The sequence below is a fragment of the Eretmochelys imbricata genome, chromosome 7 (genome assembly GCF_965152235.1).
Source record: "Eretmochelys imbricata isolate rEreImb1 chromosome 7, rEreImb1.hap1, whole genome shotgun sequence".
Lineage (NCBI taxonomy): Eukaryota > Metazoa > Chordata > Testudines > Cheloniidae > Eretmochelys > Eretmochelys imbricata.
The window spans coordinates 1,847,889-1,864,524 of record NC_135578.1 but is presented as its reverse complement, the minus strand read 5'-3'; the positions used below and the strand labels follow the sequence as shown (position 1 = coordinate 1,864,524).

Below are 16,636 nucleotides of genomic sequence, written 5' to 3'. Positions count from 1 at the left end.
CTTCTGCAGGCTAAACAATCCCAGCTCCCTCAGCCTCTCCTCATAAGTCATGTGTTCTAGACCCCTAATCATTTTTGTTGCCCTTCGCTGGACTCTCTCCAATTTATCCACATCCTTCTTGTAGTGTGGGGCCCAAAACTGGACACAGTACTCCAGATGAGGCCTCACCAATGTCGAATAGAGGGGGACGATCACGTCCCTCGATCTGCTCGCTATGCCCCTACGTATACATCCCAAAATGCCATTGGCCTTCTTGGCAACAAGGGCACACTGCTGACTCATATCCAGCTTCTCGTCCACTGTCACCCCTAGGTCCTTTTCCGCAGAACTGCTGCCTAGCCATTCGGTCCCTAGTCTGTAGCGGTGCATTGGATTCTTCCGTCCTAAGTGCAGGACCCTGCACTTATCCTTATTGAACCTCATCAGATTTCTTTTGGCCCAATCCTCCAATTTGTCTAGGTCCTTCTGTATCCTATCCCTCCCCTCCAGCGTATCTACCACTCCTCCCAGTTTAGTATCGTCCGCAAATTTGCTGAGAGTGCAATCCACACCATCCTCCAGATCATTTATGAAGATATTGAACAAAACCGGCCCCAGGACCGACCCCTGGGGCACTCCACTTGACACCGGCTGCCAACTAGACATGGAGCCATTGATCAGTACCCGTTGAGCCCGACAATCTAGCCAGCTTTCTACCCACCCTATAGTGCATTCATCCAGCCCATACTTCTTTAACTTGCTGACAAGAATACTGTGGGAGACCGTGTCAAAAGCTTTGCTAAAGTCAAGAAACAATACATCCACTGCTTTCCCTTCATCCACAGAACCAGTAATCTCATGATAAAAGGCGATTAGATTAGTCAGGCATGACCTTCCCTTGGTGAATCCATGCTGGCTGTTCCTGATCACTTTCCTCTCATGCAAGTACTTCAAGATTGATTCTTTGAGGACCTGCTCCATGATTTTTCCAGGGACTGAGGTGAGGCTGACTGGCCTGTAGTTCCCAGGATCCTCCTTCTTCCCTTTTTTAAAGATTGGCACTACATTAGCCTTTTTCCAGTCATCCGGGACTTCCCCGGTTCGCCACAAGTTTTCAAAGATAATGGCCAATGGCTCTGCAATCACAGCCGCCAATTCCTTCAGCACTCTCGGATGCAACTCGTCCGGCCCCATGGACTTGTGCACGTCCAGCTTTTCTAAATAGTCCCTAACCACCTCTATCTCCACAGAGGGCTGGCCATCTCTTCCCCATTTTGTGATGCCCAGCGTAGCAGTCTGGGAGCTGACCTTGTTAGTGAAAACAGAGGCAAAAAAAGCATTGAGTACATTAGCTTTTTCCACATCCTCTGTCACTAGGTTGCCTCCCTCATTCAGTAAGGGTCCCACACTTTCCTTGGCTTTCTTCTTGTTGCCAACATACCTGAAGAAACCCTTCTTGTTACTCTTGACATCTCTCGCTAGCTGCAGCTCCAGGTGCGATTTGGCCCTCCTGATTTCATTCCTACATGCCCGAGCGATATTTTTATACTCTTCCCTGGTCATATGTCCAACCTTCCACTTCTTGTAAGCTTCTTTTTTATGTTTAAGATCCGCTAGGATTTCACCGTTAAGCCAAGCCGGTCGCCTGCCATATTTACTATTCTTTCGACTCATCGGGATGGTTTGTCCCTGTAACCTCAACAGGGATTCCTTGAAATACAGCCAGCTCTCCTGGACTCCTTTCCCCTTCAAGTTAGTCCCCCAGGGGATCCTGGCCATCCGTTCCCTGAGGGAGTCGAAGTCTGCTTTCCTGAAGTCCAGGGTCCGTATCCTGCTGCTTACCTTTCTTCCCTGCGTCAGGATCCTGAACTCAACCAACTCATGGTCACTGCCTCCCAGATTCCCATCCACTTTTGCTTCCCCCACTAATTCTACCTGGTTTGTGAGCAGCAGGTCAAGAAAAGTAGGCTGAGCACGAGCTGCCCTTGGACTGTGACGACTGTAGGGCAGAGCGTGAGAGCCAAGGCAGTGCGGAGCGTGCCTGCATCGACTCTCTGGGGGACGGTGCAGATTGGTACCAGGTCACTGGAGAGCGGTGCCGGTGAGGCGCTGGGGAGTAGTACCTGGATTGAGATCGGTGCTGATGACCGGGCCGGTACCGGGATCCAGATCTTGACTGCAACGATGACCGCCTGTGGGAGCGGCGTCTGGATCGGCACTGGGAAGGAGATCGGCGCTCTGATCGGTGCCAGGAGCAACGTCAGGAGCCTGAACGGTACCGTGACATAGGAAGTCACCTATGTGCCCAGAGCCAGATCGGTGCTGTGAGTACGACCAATGGCACGACTGCGAACGGCGCTGGGACTGCGAGCGGCGCCAGGATCGGGACTGGGACCGGGATTGTGTTTGCATGCGCGGAGATGGCGGACATATTAGCGTTGGCTTGTCCCTAGACGGTACCGAACGAGTTGGAGGCTGTGCCGCAGTCTGTGATGATGCCGGCTCTGTGAGGGCAATGAGGGCTTGCGCCGCTGCAAATGTCTCCGGCGTTGACGGAAGCCGGGGCTCAACCCTGGTCCGGGTCGGGGAGCCTGTGCACACCAGACTCAACAGCTCCGCTCTCAATGCTGGAGTCAACGGCGCCAGTATCGGCGCTTGTGCCCTCAGTTGCTCTGGTGCTGGACGCGACTCCGAGGCTGGTATAGGAGGTGCCGGCGACTGTTGAGGTGGGACAGTCATCTCCGGCTTGCGTGGTCTCTTCTGGCCCGGAGATAGAGAACAACGCCGGGTCACTTGTACTGGCGATGGTGCCGGAGAGGTCCGGTGCTGCAGGCCTCTATCAGAGTCCAACCACAGTGCAGTACCTGATGCAGCCGCCAGGGCGCTGCGCACTGAAGCGCCCGGTGCCGGGACTTGGCGAGCCGATGGAGGGCCGGGCTAAGGGCCGCCTCCAAAAGGAGCTGCTTGAGTCTAAAGTCCCATTCCTTTTTGGTCCAAGGTCTGAACGCCTTACAGATCCTACACTTGTCAGCCTGGTGAGACTCCCCGAGGCACTTCAAACAGGAGTCGTGGGGGTCTCCCGTTGGCATAGGCTTTGAGCAGGCTGAGCAAGGTTTGAAACCCAGAGCCTTGGGCATGAGCCCAAGCGGCAGGCAGGGAGGAGGGGAAGGATCCCTTCCAACTCACTAAATTAAGTCTAAACTTATCACTCTCTCTATAATAACTACTGCAACTATACAACTATAACAACTATCTAACAATAGGAAGCAAAAAGCTAGGGAGAGTGGAGGACAGCTATGCCGCGCTCCACAGTTCCAATGACCGTCATGTGCGGTAAGAAGGAACTGAGGGGGCGCTGGGTCGGCTGGGGTATATATCCAGTGCTATGAAGGTGCCACTCCGGGGGCTCCACAGCCGACCCACCGGGTGTTGCTAGGGCAAAAATTATCAGACGATCGTGAACGCGGCACGCGCACACCTAATTGGAATCGATATGAGCAAACACTTGAAGAAGAAAGGCAGTTTTCATGGAAAAGTTTAAAACCATACAAGTATTATTATTAAGGATACAAGAGCAAACTATCCCAATGCATAGGAAAGATAAGAATTGCAGTAAGAAAGCACCCTAGCTTAACCAGTAGATCTTCAATAACCAGAAATTCAAAAAGCAGAAACTAGATCAAATCATAAAGGATGAATATATATTAAAAAACACCACCACAAGCATGTAGGGACAACATTAGAAAGGCGTAGGGACAAAATGCGATTAAACTAGCTAGTGACATAAAGGTTAACCAGAAACCACAAATACATTAGAAGCAAGAGAAAGATTGACAGAGTAGGCCCATTACTCAATGAGGACGAAAAGACAACAGAAAACACAACAGTGGCAGAAGTGTTAATACCGTTTTTGTTTCAGTTTTCACCAAGAGGTTAGCAGAGATCAGACCACTAACATAGTGAACATCAGTGCAAATGAGGTAGAATCTGAGGCTACAGGAGGGAAAGAACAAGTTAAAAATTACTTAGACAAGTTAGATATCTTCAAGTCAGCAGAGCCTGACCAAGTACATCTAGAATACTTAAGGAACAGCTGATGAGTCTCTGAGCCATTAGTGATTATCTTTCGGAACTCATGGAGGATGGGAGAGATCCCAGAGGGCAAGAAAAGGGTAAATATAGTAACTATTTATAAAAAGGGGAATATGGTCTATAATTCCCTGGCTTGTCCAATCATCTTAACTTGGTACTTGGAAAAATAATGGAGCAAATAATCAAACAATCAATTTGTAAGTATCTAGAAGACAATAAGGTGATAAATAACAGTCAATATGGATTTGTCAAGAATAAATCATGTCAAACCAACCTAATATCCTTCTTTGCGGATGGGAGGGAAGAATTAAATGTGATGTATCTCAAATTTAGAAAGGCTTTTGATACTGTCTTGCATGTCATTCTCATAAGCAAACTGGGAAAAAGGTACCCTAGATGAACCTACTATATACAGTGGGTGCACAACTGGTAATTATCAGTGGTTCACAGAGTCAAACTGGAAGGGCATATCAACTGGGGTCCTGCAGAGCTCTGTCTTGGGCTCAATGCTATTCAGTATCTTCACAAATAATTAAGATAATGGCATAGAATACACTTGTAAAGTTTGCGGACAATACCAAGCTGGGAGGGGCTGCAGGCACTTCGGAGGACAGGGTTAGAATTCAAAATGATCTTGACAAACCTAAGAAATGGTGTGAAATAAATAGGATGAAATTCAATAAGGACAAATGCAAAGTACTACACATAGAAAGGAATAATCAACTGCACAAATATAAAATAGGAAATGACTGCCTAGGAAGGAGTACTGCAGAAAGGATTTGGGGGTTATAGTGGATCACAAACTAAATACTGGTCAACAATGTAATACTGTTTCAAAGAGAGTGAATATCGTTCTGGGATGTGTTAGCAGGAGTGCTGTCAATAAGACAAGTAATTCTTCCACTCTACTCAAAACTGATAAGGCCTCAGCTGGAGTAGTGTGTCCAGTTCTGGGCACCACACTTTGGGAATGATGTGGACAGCAACAAAAAATGATAAAATGATCTAGAAAACTTGACCTTTGAGAAAAAATTGGATTTGTTTAGTCTGGAGAAGAGAAGACTGAGGGGGCAGGAAACATGATAACAGTCTTCAAGTACATAAAAGGTTGTTTTAAAGAGGAGGGTGATAAATTGTTTTCCTTATCCATTGAGGACAGGACAAGGACAAAAAGTAATGGGCTTAAATTGCAGCAAGGGAGATTTAGGTTAGACATTAGGAACTGTATGGGTAGTGAAGCACTGGAAGGAATTACCGAGGGAGGTTGTGGAATCTGCATCATTCAAGATTTTTAAGAACAGGTTAGACAAACACCTGTCAGAGACAGTCTAGATACTATTTAGTCTTGCTCCAGTGCAGGGAACTGGACTAGATGACCTACTAAGGTCCCTTCCAGTCCTATATTTCTCTAATTCTAAGTAGCTACTGGTTCAAAGGGAGGTTTCATCAGAGAATTAAGAACTAAATTCAAATCCCAAGCTGTGGTGGGTTCTCTGCCATTTGGGAAGAGATTTGATAAACTTTGATGAATCTGGAAGTTGCAGGAAGAGCAAATGCCAAGAAACCTTCCACAAGAGAATGAAATCCTGAAATGGCCACCATGTGGACTTTAAATGGAGCTCAAAGACAGACCTCCTTTCTTCAGAGTGAAAAAGTATTCTAGAGCCTCCAAAATGGGAGAGCCAATGGGAGACAGAGGAAAGTCTTTCTGAAGGTAAGTTTTCTTGTGGATTCCTTTCTGCTGTTGATTAGGACTTCTTTAACATTTCTGGAACAGGAGAGTTCTAACTTTGAGAGCCACCTAGGTACCAAGCCGTGAACCACAGAGTGTTCAGGTGGAGGTGACAAGTGTTCCCCAAGTCCTGAGTGAGAAGACTGAGCATCAGAGGGAAACTGATGGCCAGCCAGGAGGAAAGGTGAAGCAGATGAGCTCCCCATCCAAGGAGGGATGCAGCCAAAACTACTGTGACAGTGGGAGGAAGATGGTTGAAAGGAACTCTGAGCAAACCTTGTCCGGGCTCTTCAGTCAGTCGAGGGATACTACTACACAGCTGGGAATAGAGAGCTACTTGTTCAGACTGTGTATAAACTGTCCTGGGCAGGCTTGGAAGCCGTGCAGATAAGCTCATTTGGAAGGAGCATGAGGAGCTGCAGGCATGATCTCGCAGTGACCTGTGGTCTCAACTGGACTTGTCAATTAAGTGTGTCAAACTGAGAAATTTGTCCTCAGGTAGGTTTTGGATGTCGAGGCATCGAGAGTGGCCTCTTTGAACTCTATATCAATTGTTTTCACTTCAATGTAGGAATTGGGAAGCCAAATGTTGAGATAGAGAAAGACTACTACTCCCCACTGGTGAAGCTATGCAGTCAGTACCACTATAATTTTTTTTAAACACTCTGAGGGTAGCAGAGAGTCCGAAAGGGAGAAACTCCCTGACCTATGTGAAATGTTGGAATCTCTTATGAGAGAGGCATATCACAACATGCAAGTACGCATCTTGATGGTCAAGGGCTATGAAACAGTCTCCCAGATCCACGCCTGGAATAACAGCTGTGATTGTTACCATCTTGAATTTTTGTACCTTGACTAAGGTATTCAGCATCCTGAAATCTAGAATTGGCCTCTACCTGGCCTTCTTATTTGGGAAGCAGGAAGGACTTGGAATAAAATCCCATTCCTCTGTACTGAGTGGGAACTAGTGTCACGGCTCCTGTGCAAAGGAGGGAGAGACTCTCTTGTCTCAAGAGAGGCTTGAGATGCGTCCTTGAAAAGGCACAGGGAAGGGGTTGGGAGGGAGGTGTGGAATGGAAAAGGATGGAGTAGACCGATGTTCTAACCGCCAGATCTCAACTCTCATGAGATGCAGACGTGGGAGAGACAATCCCATAAGGTGGGAGGATCGAAAGGGCGGAATGGTATATAGCATCAGCTCTGGACAGCAGCAGGGGTGTTCATGGCTTTCAACTGCAGTGTCAAAACAAGTGCTTTGTAATTGATGGCTGCTGCATCAACCTAGGAGCAGCAGTTGAGAATTTCCCTGCTGAATTCTGGGTTTCTTTTTAGGTGGTTCCGACACCCTATGGTAGGTGGAGAACTGAGCTGGGAATGATCTCCAAGATGTCTGAGCCCAACTAAATCTCCTCTTGTTTGCAGGCATATGTATGCCCAGTGAATGAAGGGTCAGCCTAGAATCCTTCAGCAAATGAGGGGACTCATCTGTGAACTCACTGAATAATTTATATTCAAAGGGGAGGGCCTCTACAACGTTCTGTACTTCATGCAGAAATCCTGAAGACTGCAGCCATGAGGTTCTATACATGACTACAGATATGGAGATGGAATGGGCTTGTTGTGTCAGCTGCATCAAGAGAAATTTGCAGAGTTGTGCCTACCAGAAATTGTCCCTCTATGATGCGGGCCTGAAATTGCTTCCTATGCTTTTTGTGGGAGATGTTCAGTAAACATTTTGAATAGTTAATGTGGTTATACTTTGCAAAGAGAATAAGCACTTTTGGTCTTTATCATGTAGAGTGGCCTTGGAATGGTGTTGTCTTTTGTGTTCTTAGTTGTGGATACAGTAAATGGAGTTAGGGGCAGGATGGAAATAGCGATTCTAGCCACAATGTAGTACTTTTTGTCTACCCTCTTAGCTGTCAATGCGACAGTGACGGGAGTCTGCCACATTCCCTGGGCCTGTTTTAACAGCACCTCATTTACAGCATGGGTGATCCTTTCTGAAGGTGATGTGTGAGGAATGTTCAGCAGCGTATGCGGAGTCTCTTGGATGTCTTCTAACTGTATTTGAAGAGAGTGTCTGCCACTCTCCATCAAATCATAAAATTGTTTGACGGTACCCATCCTAGATGGAGGGGACATAACAGCTTCATCTGAGAGACTAATGAAATATTAGTCCAAGATGAAGCCTCTTCAGCAGCCCTTCTCTCTTTCTCCTCAAACATTCCCTCCTGTGGTAAAGACTGTTGTGAGGGAATGGAAGAAATCAGGGAGGGATGTACCTGGCATTTCTGGCAAGCTCTGGGTACTGTGGAGAACTGTTGACAACAGGCAGGCCAAGGTTCTCAATATGGCCAGTGGGGGCAGGGGCTCATAAGGGAACGGGGGAGGAATCCAGGTCTGGTCATACCAATGAGGGTCTGAGCAGACCTAGGCTGCACCAGCTCGGAAGTACTCCTCGATGGAGCAGGTTCAGGACAGATCAGGCTTGGCAGGTAATCATAACAGACCTGAACAGAAATTTGAGAGTCTGAAGAGCTCTCATCTGCATAATCTAGAGGAGAAGCCAGACAAAGGAGGAGTGCTGGTTTGCCTCTCTGCATGCAATACTGCAATAGGTGAGGTACCAGTAGCGGGAGCCTAACTGAGACTCACATTCATCAGAGATTAACAAATCCCTGCAAAACAAACTGCAAAACTGACATATCGGGTGCAGCTGTGCAGTAATTTGGTGAGCCATGGATCTAGTGGCCTGTGGTATCAAGGATGGTACAGGGGGCACTGGCGTCTCCTGGAAGAGGTATAAAGGCATAGTAGATGCTACTGGTGGTACCAAATTCTTCAGTGCGGAATCGGTAGTGTGTCTGGCACATTGGTCATGCCTTGATGGTACTGACAGCTAGGTACCATGTGATTTAGATGAGCTCTCAGATTTTGATTAACAGCTCTCAGTACTAATCCCTCTTGAAGAAGCCTTTTACAGGTGTGGGGTCTCCAATATGGTGCAGCTCTTAGTATTATGCAGTTTCTGAGGAGATTTAGTACTCCTCTTATGGAAGTCTTTTCTGCATCACTTGCAGGTCTACCAGAGGCTGATGGGGCACTATAGTTGCTCAGAGGCTGCTGTATGGGTCTCTGTCTGCATTTGTCTCTAGGCCTGGATCTGAAGCCGGACAATGGTATGCTCCATCATAAGGAGACAAACTTTAATCTCCTCCTCTCTCTTGGAGCAGCTCTTAAAACTAGTGCAGATTTTGCACTTTGGATGTCATGTGTGAATACCTGAGGCAGCAGCTACAGTGCAAGTGGCCATCACTAATTCGGAAGGATTTCCAGCAAGTGAGTCAACGTTTGAATCCTCAAGACTTGGCATGCCCCAAGAAACCAAGAGGCTTCTTTGTAAAAGGGAACCACCACCCTCATCTGGGGTGGGCAGAGGGTAAGGGAGACAAAAGCCTCAGCTAATTGGAAAAAGATCCCTCAAAAGAAATAGAATGCTAATTTACATAAAAGAATAAAATTATTATTTATAACAAAATAAAATAAAACTATAAAAGTAAATAAGAGGAAAGTATCTGCAAAACTCATCACTATCGAATGCTCCATCTCTATCCAGGCTGGTTTGTCCATCGCAGCCCTATATACCCTCAATACAGGGCACAAGGATAGCTAGGGCACATGGACAGCTCAAACAAGAACTGCTGCTGAAAAATCTTCAATTGTAGGTGCATGGGGACCTTGAGTGGTACACCCATAGGGACACTATTCAAGGAAGAATTATTAGTTAAAATGGAGAAGACGGGGCTTATACAAGTATTGCAAGGCAAGTAAGGAACTGGCTAAAAGGGAGATGACAATGGGCTGTGCTGAAAGAAAAATTTTGAGGTTCGAGGGAGATTGTTAATAGAGTTCATCAAGGATTGGTCTTGGGACCAATGTTATTTAATATTTTAATTGATGACCTTGATGCAAAACGTAGAAGTGATATAATGAAATCTGCTGATGATACAAAGTTGGGAGACACGGTCGATATAAGGAGGATAGGATTGTTATGCAGGAAGAATTGGATGACCCTGAGGACTGGTGTAACAGAAATTGGATGAAATTTAATAGTATGTAGTGCAAGGTCATGCATTTATGGACTAAAGAAAAATTTCTGCTATAAGCTGAGGGGAGGGAGGCTCATCAGTTGGAAATGACAGAGGAGGAAAAAAATCTGAATTAATTAATTGATCATTTGAGGATTAGGAGCCACCAATGCAATGTCGCTGTGAAAAAGGCAAATGTGATCCTACGATACATTGGGTGAAGTATTTCTAGTAGAGAAAGGGAAGTACTAATGCCATTATACAAGCACTGCTAAAACCTAATCTGACATATTGTGTATAATTCTAGTCATCCACATTTAAGAAATTATGAACTCAAACTGGAACTGGTGCTGAGAAGGGTTATTTGGAAAATCAGGGGAACGGAGAGCCTATCTTCCAAGAGGAAAGTACAAGAATGTGGCTTGTTTGGCCTAACAAAATGAAAGCGGAGAGAGGAAAGGATCTGATTGCTCTCTATAAATACATCAGGGAGAAGAGCTATTTAAGCTAAAGTACAATGCTGGCACAAGAACAAATGGGTAAAAACTGGCCATGAATAAATTTAAGCTGGAAATTAGAAGAAGGGTTCTAACCATCAGAGGAATGAGGATCTGGAACAGCCTTCCAATAGGAGTAGTAGGGGCAAATACTCAAACTAGTTTTAAGATGGAGCTTGATAAATCTGTGAATGGGAAAATATGCCAGGGTTGCCTGCAATAGCAGGGGGCTAGACTCGATGACCCAGAAGGTCTCTTCCGGTACAATGTCCCATATTCCTAATTCGCCCTGCATCCAGGGAACCTCAAAGAGTCATCTTAGTGCCTCTGACGCAAAGTGGACCCAAAAACCCTAGCCTCAAAGGCATTGATGGTGAAATTTACTGCTCTACACCAGAGCCAGAAGGCTTTGAGAAAGACCTGTGCCTAATGTCTCCAAGAAGGTGGAGACCTGAAAACTGCCAAAACAGTTACAGTTCAAATAGGGAGCTCCACTGTTGACCATGATCAGAAAGGAACTGTAAGGAAAGGTTCTCGAGCATTAGGGTAGCAGCAATTGCTCTGTGTACAAGACACACCTACTGATGGCTTAAAGAGCTAAAATCCTTAGAAAACAAAAAGAAAAGGAGTACTTGTGGCACCTTAGAGACTAACAAATTTATTTGAGCTTAAGCTTTCGCGATGAAGTAAGCTATAGCTCACGAAAGCTTATGCTCAAATAAATTGGTTAGTCTCTAAGGTGCCACAAGTACTCCTTTTCTTTTTGCGAATACAGACTAACATGGCTGCTACTCTGAAACCTGTCATTAGAAAACAAAGGAATTTCCACCTAACTCAAACTAGAAGTGCATGACCCAAGAGCAGAAATCCAATCAATGTGGTATCTTTAGGGAAATATGCTTTTGGACATGGAAAATAGATACAAAAAAAGAATATGGATAATGTTAGACTTTCAAAGATGATGATTTGTGGAACAAACAGTACAGCATACCCTGCTGAGCCTGCATTTCCAAGTTGGGTCTCAACTGTCATACAATACTTATCAGGCTTTATTCACTTGTTCTCAATATATTGTCTTTTTGACCTGCACAGTTTTGCCCACAGTTGTGACAGCAGTAAAGTACCAACTATCATCATATCCTCTGGAAAATCACATGTGGCAAACTCTACCGCCTTAAATCTTCTGCAGCCAGCTAGCTGGCTTTCAGTATAAAATGTTTTGTAGCTGACAGCCTGTTTGTAAAACATGAGCTAATCAAAATAGGAATTTGGCTGAATTAACTAGGTTACCAGAACCTAACATAAAAGTGCTTTGTAAACTCCCTAAATATACAATAAATGACAATTCAAAGGAAATGCACTGTCTTAAGGAACTGCTTTGAAATCTTTAGTGTCTATTTAATGGTGCCATTATTTGAAAGAGGAGCATCTGATAATTATATGAATCAACATCTGTGGCGGAATCAAGATCCTGTTCCAACAACCACTTATTCTTACATTCCTCAAGATTATTCTTATTAACATCACAGTTTTATAGGAGCCACAAACATATATTCTTCATATCTGCAGAAGAATTAAAGTAGGTGTTCATCAATTGAACTATCACTAGGAGATGCTTATAAGAGGAAACACTGATACAGAAAAGAGTTTCTCTGCATGCCTTTATTATAAAAGGGTAAATATATATATATAATACATATGAAAGGGAGAATCTCTTAATTACACAGATATATAGAACCCATTGATCTGCAAGAGAATAGACAGACTGACTGACTGACAACCGGGTACCTTAAAATAGCTACCTTGTATGGACAATTAGGCCAAATAATAGAGGAAAGATGTTTATAAAAATCCCTAACGCCAGTGAATGAAAAAACTAAGAAAAACAAAAGCCGCATGAGGTGCTAAGTCTATAGGAATTCCCTACTAATTCCAGAATGATTGAAATGGAACAGAAATTATGAGTTCTAGATTTTTATCTCCATAGAACTCATACAAGTCAATGGCTCATTTTCCTACCTCTCAACAACATAAAAGTTGTCTCCATCATCTCCTTGGTCAATGACGTGTTCCTGAGGTTTCACTTTCCTCTCAAACATGGCGTCGAGAACCTGAGACAGCTGCTCCTGGAAGGTTAGAAAACCCGCAATAAGATTATTCATTGGAAAAAGACTGGTTCATTCAACTTTTGTTCTGGACAGTGAGTAGTAAGGCACATGGATTTTCATATCCTGAATAGGAAGATTTAGGTTATTTTAATATTTTGACATTAAGCAGTTTTCAATTTTATTTTAATATTTAATATCTCAAGGGTTTGCTTGCACTGCATTTTCTGACAAAAATGTTGATTTGTGGTTTAAGCCTTAACAGCTTAATCCAGTGCTATGGGTTCAATGCCAAAGTGCACACTCTGGAGTAGATTTTCAGCAAGTGTAAACTGATATAGCTCCTTTGATAGAGACATGCGGATTTACATCCGCTGAAGATATGGTTCACTAAATCTATGTCTACATACAGCACCATATTTAACCATCACAGTCTCTATCACTGTGCCATTTAAGGGCCTTACATCAATGCTGAACTTCTTTCCTATATATGTTATCCTTAAAACCACTGACAATTGACTTTCACTGTAATTTCAGTCCATTATCAGATACACTAACATTTAAACCTCAACAAATTTCCAAAATACAACTCATGAACACCCCTAATCCAGTGTTTATGCTGCTTAATGCATTTTAAAATTTACTACACTCGTTTTACAATATGACTCATTACATCAGTATCTGTAAGCACCACTATATTAGAAGTGCTGTCTGACTTTTCATCAGAAAGCTCTTATTTTCTCATCTTAAACCCTCCTGGTATTTAAACCACATATTTAAAGTATGTGTGTCTAAATAACAGAAGTCAGAAAAATGTAAGCATTGTGGCTATAAATGCTTTTTTTAACCCCTAAAGCTCAAAGGTGCCTTATTTTGGGGGGTGGGCAGCAGAGGCTTAAAAAAAATCTTCAAGCTTGTTGATAATGTAAACAAGTACAATTAGTAGCACAGCTGATGCACACGTCCAACACATTACAGCATTTTAAGATTCTACAAACTCACTCACAAGATATTGTGAAACACAGCTGCATTAATGCAACTATCACATTTTTGCAGGATGCTCTCCCATGACAGAACTTATATTTTGTTCCCCCATGGCTTTAGATGTGGGGACAGAATGCAAGTTAGTTTTCCACAGGCAAGAGTGTTCAGATCTGCAGCATATTAAGGACTTTTGCTAGTAACCTGGATTGGTTTTACTCCAAAATTTACTCTGATTCTTGCAAGAAGTGATCCAAAGGACACTGGCTTCTTAGTCTTTGATTATGAGTGTTCTGGCAGCTAATTTATGCCTTTTTAGAAGATATATTTAAGATATTTAGAAGATATATTTAAACAGAACAATTGATGTACTGGGCCTACATTTACTTTGGTTCAACTCAACTGAAATCACTGGAGTTAAACAAGAGATTAATTTAGCCAATTATGTGTACTCCAGTCACGCAAAGTTATATTTACCCAAAGAATAATTTTGACAGGTTAGTAAAACAGATGTCTAAGTGGGTCCCTTGAGAGGTATCTTCAACACTATTCTGTTAAAGGAAAAACTTCTACAACCTATGAAAGACGCTATTGTGGTTGTTCTCCCTCAGGACACAAAAGACCTTATTTTATATGGGCCTATAGGAGCTGAATCACAACAGAGATTATAGTAAAAATACTAGCTAGCTGACTGCAGTCTACGCTCCCAGCTTTTATATAAATCCAGATGAAAGTGGATTCATTAAGGATAGACAAATATAATACAATATTTGGAGAGTAATTGGAATCATCCATACTGCTAGATCAAAAAAGAAAAGATAATTTTTTTTTTAATCACTAGATACAGAGAAAGCCTCTGATAGAACAGAGTGAAGCTTTCTGTTTCAAGTCCTATCCCGTATGGACTTTGGCCCCCAGTTCCTTAAATGGATAACTATTCTTTGCACCAAACCAAAAGCAACTGTGCAAATTAATGGGTGAAATCTCCCCTATCAGAACTACAAAGAGGGACCAGGCAGAGATGTCCAGTGTCTTCTTTACTTTTTGCACTGCCCCTGGAGCTTTTTGCACAGAGGATAAGGAACAATGAATCCATCACAGGAATATAACTTGCAAGAGTATATCAGAAAATATAATTAAATACAAATTATATAATATTTTGATCTAAATCAAATATTTACCTAAAATAAGTTGCTAAAGAAATCCAGGAATTTGGGAAGGTGTCTGGATTTAAAGAAAATTATGCAAAATCTGAAGTACTAGGTATAAATTTTCTAGACTCTGAAAAGTCAGTCCTCCAGAAACATTTGGGTACCAATGGGCAACAAATTATATAAGATACCTGGGAATTCAAATCTCAAACAACCTAAAAGAGCTCTATGATTTAAATGTAAAACTACTACTTCAGCAAATGAACAAAGATTTAAAGGCTGAGGAAAGTACGCAATGTCTTGGTTGAGAAGAATACCCACAGTCAAAATGAACACTCTGCCAAGCACTTCTTTATTGTTTCAAAATCCTTATGCAATTCTGTGTAGTTTTAGGAAAAAGAAGTGTAAAACCAATTGCACAATGGAACAGACAATGGCAGGGGATTAAACTACATGATCCTTGAGTTCCTTTCTAACCCTATGGTTCTATGATTCTACCCCAGATAAAACCCTAGCAGGAATACAAAGGATGTTAGAATTATGTGGAATAAGAAGAGACCAAGAGTGAGTGCAGCTACTTTGCACAGACCCATTAAACAGGATAGATTAGCTGTTCCAAACATTCTATGGTGCCAGCCAGCTCAAAGCAGTAGTGAAGTGAGGGTGCTCTTACCCAGACAAACACTGGCCCTTTATGGAACAAGAAAATTGTGGCACTGAAAATATCACGAGGCTACAACAGATTAATAAAAAAAATCATACCCTCCACAAATTTACACACATCCTTTATCAAAGGCTACTCTTTGAGTCTGGGATAGAACTAGAGAAAAGATCAATTATTTTCTGTTGCCAATAGCACCCACTGCTAATAAGCCAGATCTTAACCCAAATTGCGAACTACAGAGCTTCAAAAGATTGGGAGAGTGATGGAATACACATGGTTGGCCAGTTATTCAATAAAGAAACTTTTTGAATTTATTTAAAGAGCAAAACTATCTTTAACTGGGTCCACTCTATCGTGGTACCAGTAGTTTCAAGTCAGGCATTAGGTTTATTGATTTTCCAGAAAATCCGTTTTATACAGAAAACAAACTTTAATAAAGTGATGGTGTCTACTCAATTAGGACACAAACAAAAAAAAATAACTAATTTAGATCAATCTTTGCGGACAGCCTTCCTAACAAAAAAGTCTCTATGTATAACATGCTGGGACATGGATGCTGATAGACAAATTACCCCAAGGGGGTCTGATCTGGAAAAGAAGACCAGTGATCTTAATTTTGTAGCACAATACAAAAAAATTTCTTCAAGATACTTTTTCAATGGCACCTCACACCAGTCAGGTTAAAAAATAAGAGAGAGACTCAATGGGGATAAATGTTGGAAAAGTTGCGGTGAAAGAGGAGATTTTATACTTATATGGTGGACATGTCCAGTCATTAGAGAGTACTGGCATGTTATCTGTAACCCAATATCACAAACTGTTGGAAATTTATTACCAAATGATCCCTTGGTAATCCTCCTATGGCTTCCAAGAGGAAATGAAGACTTAATCCCTTATCTGCTAGTAGCTGGTTTGCTATTAGTAGCCTCTCACTAGAAGAAGCAAAAATAGTCCAATCACAGAAGAAGAATGGTTCAAAAAATACGGAAGGTTGTGGTTACAGAAAAATTAACACACCAGTTACATAGCCAGCAAAATAGACAGAGGACAGATAGCTACTTAGATATTTGTTTACATTTTATTCAATACTCAGACAAAGTATATCCATCACCCCCAACCCCCCCAACCCAATACCTGTTCAGTAATATTAACATTTGATAGACATGCCTGATCTGTTAAACGCATACACTGAGATTTCACTCAGCTTAATAAAATCAGTAGAAACAATATATTATAGGTGTTGTAATGATACCATATTACAGAGTGAGTAACACCCTGTTAAACAGAATACTATCTTCTGTAAAACGTCTCTTTAAACAAAAGGTAACTGTTGTAATGATAGTT

The 16,636-nt window shown here is 42.7% G+C and overlaps 1 protein-coding gene across 1 annotated transcript in view; it reads right to left on the bottom strand.

The window, feature by feature from the left end:
- PRKAR2A (protein kinase cAMP-dependent type II regulatory subunit alpha) overlaps nucleotides 1–16,636 on the bottom strand; it is a 150,955-nt gene that overhangs the window by 27,385 nt on the left and 106,934 nt on the right. The window contains exon 5 of the mRNA XM_077821266.1: nucleotides 12,411–12,517. Coding sequence (XP_077677392.1) covers nucleotides 12,411–12,517 — 107 coding nt within the window. The remainder of the gene's footprint in view (nucleotides 1–12,410; nucleotides 12,518–16,636) is intronic.